The sequence below is a fragment of the Tenrec ecaudatus genome, chromosome 4 (genome assembly GCF_050624435.1).
Source record: "Tenrec ecaudatus isolate mTenEca1 chromosome 4, mTenEca1.hap1, whole genome shotgun sequence".
NCBI lineage: Eukaryota > Metazoa > Chordata > Mammalia > Afrosoricida > Tenrecidae > Tenrec > Tenrec ecaudatus.
Genome location: NC_134533.1, coordinates 165126457 through 165134509, shown reverse-complemented (window position 1 = coordinate 165134509; position 8053 = coordinate 165126457). Strand labels below are relative to the sequence as shown.

At 39.5% G+C, this 8053-nt stretch overlaps 1 protein-coding gene across 1 annotated transcript; it reads right to left on the bottom strand.

Moving 5' to 3' along the window:
- Positions 1–2231: 2231 nt before the first annotated feature.
- Positions 2232–2754, bottom strand: LOC142447201 (INO80 complex subunit C). Its single transcript, XM_075548889.1, has one exon. The coding sequence runs from the start codon at positions 2709–2711 to the stop codon at positions 2298–2300; it is 414 nt and encodes a 137-aa protein (XP_075405004.1). The 5' UTR covers positions 2712–2754; the 3' UTR covers positions 2232–2297.
- Between the last annotated feature and the right edge of the window lie 5299 nt (positions 2755–8053).

Here is an 8053-nt window from a genome sequence, read left to right as displayed (position 1 = left end):
AACATTTGCTCTCCCCTTAAGCCTTTGGCATCAGCTCCTCATTTTTACCCCTCCCTCTCTGCTTGAACCCTTGATAATTTATAAATTATTATTTTGTCATATCTTTCCCTGTCCAACATCTCCCTTCACCCACTTTTCTGTTGTCTGTTCCCCAGGGCGGAAGTCACATGTAGATCCTTATAATCGGTTCCCTCTTTCCAACCCACTCTCCCTCTACCCTCCTAGTATCACCGCTCACACCGCTGATCCTGAAGGTATCATCCGCCCTGAATCCCCTGTGTTTACAGTTCCTATGTGTACCAATGTCTATCCTCTGGTCTAGCCAGACTTGCAAGGTAGAATTCAGATCATGATAGTGGGGTGTGGGGTGGTAGTCAGCATTTAGGAACTAGAGGAAAGTTGTATTTTTCATTGTTGCTACATCGCACCTTGACTGGCTTGTCTCCTCCCCTAGACCCTTCTGCAAGGGGATCTCCAGTTGCTGACAAATGGTCTTTGGGTCTCCACTCTGCACTTCCCCATTCATTCACTATGGCAAGATTTTTTTGTTCTGATGATGTTTTACCTGATCCCTTGGACACCTCGTTATGGCACAGGCTGGTGTGCTTCCTCCATGTGGGCGTTGTTGCTTCTGAGCTAGATGGCCGCTTGTTTACCTTCAAGCCTTTCAGATCCCAGACACTATACCTTTTGATAGCCGGGCACCATCAGCTTTCTTCGTCATATTTTCTTATGCCCCCATTCATCTTCAGCAATCGTATCATGGAGGTGTGCACCCAATTATATGATATTTTGTTCTTTGATGCCTGATAACTGATCCCTTTAGCACCTCATGATTACACAGACTGGTGTGCTTCTTCCATGTGGGCTTTGTTGCTTCTGAGCTAGATGGCTGCTTGTTTACCCTCAAGCTTTTAAAACCCCAGACACTATATCTTTTGATAGCTGGGCAAGTCATGGTATTTTCAATTGCCTCATATGCATGTGAAAGGTGGACAATGAATAAGGAACATCAAGGAAGAATAGATGCATTTGAACTTGGGTGCTAGAAAAGAATAGTGAAAGTGCCACGGACTACTCAAGGTACAAACATGTGTGTCTAGAAGGAAGTATGGTCAGAGTATTCGTTCAATGCATGGATGTAAATACTTCGTCTGACATCCTTTGGACATTTTTTGAGGAGAGAATAGTCCCTGGAGAAGGATATCTCCCTTGGTAAAATGGAGAGACAGAGAACAAGTGCTGTGTCCAGATGAATTGACACTGTAGCTGCAACTGTGATCTGAGGCGTATAAACATTTGTGATGAAGGCACGGGACCGGGCAGAGTGTCTGTCTGTTAGGCATGCGTCGCTCTGTGTGAGACTAACCCGATGGTCCTGAACAACAAGAAACAGTAGCAAATCACTGTTGGCGCGAGTGCTAGCATGTCAGTCCCTCAGGACTCCTTAGCTTTGCACACTACTTTGAATAGTGCTGACATTTCAGTTGTCATAGAGGTGATTAGAATTTATTAAGACCCCATGTTATACAGCCTTGAAATATGTTCCAAAGGGTTTTCAAAGCTGTGAAAATTCACAGGGAAATGGCTATGACATTCATTTCAGGCATGGCAGGGTGTGTTTAAATCATCAATATTTTGGTCAATAATCATGCATTGAACCATTAGCAACACCAATGGCCCCTTTTACTAAAAGTTTTTGAACTTTTAGTTCATCCAATATAAGCCTAATTTGCAATTCCAGGATAAAATATCATTCTAGAGTTCTGGATATAATTTCACATTTGCCAAAGTGAGATTTAAATAACCATGTAGAACCTTATTCATGTTAAAATGATATCTTTATATATTTCATTACAATCTATCTAATCTTGTTATCAGATATGTACTTTTCTAAAAATAAAAATGTGTTACTGTGTTATGAGTCTTTGGGAACAAGTACTAATTGTTTTCAAATTTTATGTTGTAGTTTTATTCCCAGTACACTGAATTCATATCATGAAAACATTTAGTTTTCTGGAACTAAACAGGTACTCTAAATGTCTCTGTCTCAATTTGTGTATTTGTAAATTTTGGGTTATAGTACTTTAGAAATAGAGGGATTTTTTTTACAATAATTAAACTATAACATTAAATTGATTTTCTTTTTTTTTCTTGTCAAACAACTTTACTTGAGGCAACAGGTGAAATATAATTTAACATCATAGTTGAAGGGCAAACACGGGAAAAAAACAAAACTCTGAGGCTGAAGTCTGTCTTTGAAGCCATATTTTCCATGTGGTGGCAGCCCTAGGGGCTCAGGGGACAATGCTCGTGGCCTTTCTCAGGGCCAGGTAGCCGGTGACAACATCGGACGGCAGCCTCCGGATGTAGGAGAACTCTTCGATGGAGCTGAACCGCAGCTTGCTCTGGGGGTCTGTGTAGGAGGCAAGGAGACCAGAGACGTCGGAGTACTTCTTGGCTGGTTTAAAGGATGGAGGAGCATCAATACTGAAGTAGTTAGGGTCGTTCAGTTGCCACGGCAATGCCCTTTCCGAAGCGAGAATCTGTTTCAGGTTCTTCCAGGTTCTGTTCTTCTTGCCAGCCACTGCACCTCCATGGCCAGAATGCACAAAGTTGGGATCCTTAAACTGCAAAGGCTTGGCGGCTCTTTCCGCAGGCCCTGCGCTGAAATCGGAGGACACCATTTTACTGTCGCTCATGACCTCCATGCCGATGCCGTGTCTGCGCAAGCGCAGGCCTGGTGGTCCTTTTTTTTTTTCTGGTTCTTCTGCCTAAATTGATTTTCAATACTGTTATTTGTCTACTTAAAAAGTATCTCTTTAAAATCATCCCCTGCCTCTGCTGTATTAAATCTAGTGTTCTCTGCAGAACAAGAATAACTATTAGTTGAAACAAACTTTGCACCATTTGACTCTATGCTATTAACATGTGTTTTTAATATCTCTTGTTGATAGGTGTAAAATCATTGCTCTAGGTACAGTCATAAAGATAAAGTAGCTTCAAGGACTTTTATAGTTAAGTACCAATCTTATGTTTCCCATTGGAGTTGCATTGTTGTTAAGCTATCTAAAGCAAGAAGTGTTCTATATTAAATTTCAGGTTAGGTAGTTACCAAGTTAAATACTGTGTCCAAGTAAAAGTAAGGCTGTAATTACTGCCAAGTCACCGTAATCACTTGGTGACACTTTTGCTATTGTATTCTCATCAGGCGTGACCTTTCGTCCTGCAGAGTCTTCAAAATACTGAATGAAGCGGCCATTTATTGATTGTGCCTTCATGCTAATGCAGTGTAACATTTCACATGCAATTGAGACACTTATTACTTTGGATAAGAAAGTGGCAGATTGAATCCCGCTGGGCTGTTAAAAGCAAAGGACAATGCAAAAATGTATTGGATTGTTTCCCAATAAGATGAGCAAATATTTTATTGGTAGCATCTGTCTGTCTTTTAAACAATTTTAAAATTATAGGTCAATCAGACCTGGTGAAGAGCCAGAAGAGAAAGTAACTCACTATAAAAGAAATAGAAAAAGATACTGCTGTGAGAGGAACTGGGGTGCCTGATTTTAGATTTTGCTCTGCTGCAAACTAAATACTATCTTAGGACGAACTGACATCCTGTGTTAGGCTGTGGCTTCTAGAAACACAAAACCAGTGACACTCAAAGATGTATTAAAATATATCAAGAAATAATTTTATATAAAGTTGGTAGCTCAGCCCTGTCCATGTCAAATAGGCGAGTCTGATGGTAGCAGGACCCTCTTCAGACTCCTGCAAATGCTGACTGATGAAAAAGAAGGTGAAGCAGGAAGCGGGACGATCACAGGCTACTGGGTGCAGAGTCCCATGTAGCCAGGCCTAGAGTAATATAGCAGGTTTCCTGCAGCTCCCAGGGTGGCAAGCTACATCGATTTCCCGGGGAACCAGATACAGAATCCCAAAGAGCAGGGGGGTGAAGAGGTACAAGAGGGAGCGAAGCTCTCAGCATCTCTTATTAAAAGACCACAACCCCAAGAAGGCATCAGAAAGCTCTTACCCGATTCATACATTGGACTGCCCCCCTACATTCCCCCAGGCACCATCAAGTTGCCATAATAGCTAACCATCACACTTTCTTTTAGGCTCATTTTTTTATGTGTAAACATTTTAGAAAGTATTGGCATCTCACTCTAAATCATTTTGCAATATAGTTACATTAAAGAGAATGTATATATCATGCATCTTTGTGTATGTATAGACACATAACCAAAATCCCAAATGCAAACTCAGTGCCATTGAGTTGATTCTGATTCATAGCAACCCTGTAGTGTTGTTGTTAGGTGCTATCAAGTCAGTGCCAACCCATAGTGACCACAGGCAAAGCAGAGTGAAACCCTGTACAGTCCTATGCCGTCACCAAAGCTGTGTTTATGTTTGACCCATTGTTACAGCCACTCTGTCAGTTCGTTTTGTCGAGAGCCTTCCTCTTTTTCTCCATCCCTCTATTTTACCAAATGGTATGTCCTTGTCCTGAGATTGGTCTCTCTTGACAACACGTCCAAAGTACTTGAGACAAAATCTTGCACTGTTGCCTATAAAGAACATTCTGGCTGTACTTCCTCCAATCAAATGTTTCTTTTCACAGTCCATGATACATTCAATATTCATTGCCAATAATTCAATGCATTGATTCTTCTTCAATCTGTCTCATTCAATGTCCAACTTTCAAATGCAGATGAGGCAATTGGAAAGAATACTGTTGCCCGAGTCAAGGGCACGTTAGTTCTCCTGATAACCTTCTTGGGTTTTCAAAACTTTAAATAGGTTTTGTGCAAAAGATCTACCCAATCTTAGATGCCCTTGGATCACTTGCCTGCTGCATGCATGATCATTGACTGTGCCTGTGGATCCAGGTAGGAGGAGCTCCTTGACAACTCTAATCTTTTCTCCACTGATCATGATGTGACCGCTTTGCCCAGTAGGGAGAATTATATTTTTCTTTTCCCTGCATTGCCATCTATGCTGCAGGTCGCAATTCATGTTCTTTATCAGTAAGTGTTTCACATCCTCTCAATTTTCAGCAAGCAAGTTTGTGTCATTGTTAATAAACCATCCTCCAATCCTTATTCCACATTCTTTTTCATATAAGTCAGCTTCTCTGTGATGTGCTTTGTATACAGATTGAATATGGATGGCGAGAGAATACAAACCTGAGGCATGGCTATCCTGATTTTAAGCTATGCAATGTTCTCTTATTCTGCTCACACAACTGCCTCCTGATCTATGGATAGGTTCTCCATGAGCACAATGTAGTGCTCTGGAATTCCCATTCTTCTCAAGGCTGTTCATAGTTTGTTATGATCTGGACAGTGAAAAGTCTTTATATATTCAATAAAACACAAGTAAGCTTTTTCTGTTATCATCTGCTTTCAGCTAAGATCTATCTGACATTGACAATGATGTACCTTGTTCCAAGTCCTTTCCTGAGTCCAGTCTTTATCTCTGGCAGCTCCCAGTCAATGTTCTGCTGCAACCATTGTTGTAGGATATTCAGCAACGTTTTAATTGCATGTGATATTCTATTTGGTCACCTTGATTTGGAATGGGTTCAAATATGGATCGCTTCCAAAATGAGTGCACCAGAGGCTGTCTTTAAAATTTCCTGTCATAGAGGAGTGTTTCCAGTGTTTCATCAGCTTATTGAAACAGTTCAATTGATATTCCATCTAATACAGTAACTCTATAAGATAGGGTAGACCTGAACCAGTGGGTTCCCAAGACTGTAACTCTTTACAAGAGTAGAAAGGTTGGCTTTTCAAATTGTTGAGCTTGCAGTTAGCAGCTCTACACGTATGAAACTTGGAAGAAATACATTCATAATGCTTCTTAAATGAGAGAATGGTGAGACTTTGTCTCAAGTACTTTGATCATGTTATTAGAGAGAGATCTAGCTCTGGGAAAAGCTATTGCGCTTGGTAAAGTAGAGGAGCAATGACAAGGAGAAAGTTCCTCAAGATAGGATAAAGACAATGACTGTCACAATGGGCAGTAACAGTTATGCAGTTGAGACAGAATCAGGCAGTGTTTCATTCTGCTGTGTACAAACATTCATATAAAATGGCAAAGGTAATGGGATTTTTTTCAGGAATGGTTTGAAGCTGTCTTGTATACATGTGTGTGCATGATTTTTTTTTATTTCTTCAAGCCTGCTCTCAAGTATCACTTACAGCAACCATATGTCCATATGCGCTACATAACACACCACTGTCCCATCCAGCACGTTCCTCACAGTCATTCCTATGTCTGAACCCATAGTATGCGTGTGCGTGTGTGTGTGTGTATAGTTTAGTTGCCATCTGAGTACTTCTGACTCATGGGAACACATGAGCGGAAAGTAAACTGCTTCATAAGGTTTGCAGGTATTTGAGTTTGGGGAAGCAGGATGTTTCTGAGTTACTTCTCAGTGATATGAACCACAAACCATTCAGCTAGTAGTAAGCACATAAGCTTTGCCTTACCCAGGGACTCCTTACACGAGGGAGCTTCAAAAATTCATATAAATTACAAAAATATAATGGTTGTCTCCATGAAATGTTGGTCTCTTCATGTGTGTGTGAGCGTGTGCATACTTGCACATGTGTGTTTTACTCTATGCCACCTCTATATATTAATTGCATAAAACTATGCATTTTGTCTAAATATAGACATGTTTATAATTATTTATTTTTTAATTTAATAAATTGTTTTTATTGGGGATCATACAACTCTTGTCACAATCTACACATACATCAATTGAGCAAAGCACCCTTATACATTTGTTGCCCTCGTCATTCCCAAAATTCGCCCTCCACTTGGGTTCCTGGAATCAGCTCATTTTCCTTTTTTTCCCTCCCCATCCCTCCCTGCTTTATACAATGTTGTGATATAACTTGAGTGTTTTTAATATAAAGAGTTTCACTTTATTCTATAATTTTGTTCCTAGAACAGAATGCAACTTTATTCTTCAATTAAGTCATTTTGAGGATGATAATGAACAAAGAAAATTTCATCTCCCAACACTTAGAGTCTCAGATAAAATATTCAATGGTTTATTTGGAAAATGTGCTTTAATGTTGCTAGACAAAAATTACCTTATAATTTAAAAGCCCAAAACAAACCATCTGGTTTAATTGAACTCTAGGGATACAAGAATCCCCATCTAATTTACCATATCATTAAGTAGAAAAAGACTGTATTATGTTATATAACTGATAAGTTGGTTACTATAATTTAAAAACACTTCAGTCTTTGCTTTCCAAGCAAAGCATTCTCCACTTCAAGGACTGTTAAAGAAAGAACAATAATTATATTTCCCTACTTATAATTATAGCCTGTATTGTACTAGTAGAACACCTTGGGAGCACGATTCATACAGCAAAGTCATATGTGTATCATAAAGTGATAATTTTAGTAAAATATTTTAAAAGAATATAGATTCAAGGGAGACAATGCATTCATAAATTCATAACCTGTAAACTAAAATTCCACAATTTGGTTTTCTATATATCAATTACATGTAGTTCCAAGTTGTATTATCAGTTCAAAATGCAGTTATTTGAGACTTTTCTCAACTTAAATGAGTTTCCCATGCTCTTATCTTTAACTAACTTTGCACCTTGGTTTATACATGAGACTAATAAAACTTAAAATATTTGATGTTAAAACAAGATGGATAATATATGTACAAAATTAATGCTTACTTAACCCTGTATTATGCAGATAATTCCTAGGCACGCTAATAAATTGCAGGTTTAGGATTGCTAGAATTGCCCACTATTGTTTTAGAGGATGGCCATGCTCTAGACTCCTGGAGGGAAGCTTTTCTTGCTCAGGTTCTCAACAATGCGTAGGAGTCCTTGAATGGGCACACAGGGGGCTGCACTCAGTATGTAATGAAAAGCTGGCAGCTGGAAGGCATCCAGAGCCTTCTCCACAGAATGACCAGGAAGTCTCTTAGGCGGGCACTCCTTAGGACACTGGGGGAATATATTCAAGTGGGCACTAATAATAATTTGAGCAAATATCCCTATGA

Bases quoted from the DNA above. Each gene is read 5' to 3' on its own strand.
- LOC142447201 (XM_075548889.1), bottom strand. From the start codon at position 2,711: ATGGAGGTCATGAGCGACAGTAAAATGGTGTCCTCCGATTTCAGCGCA.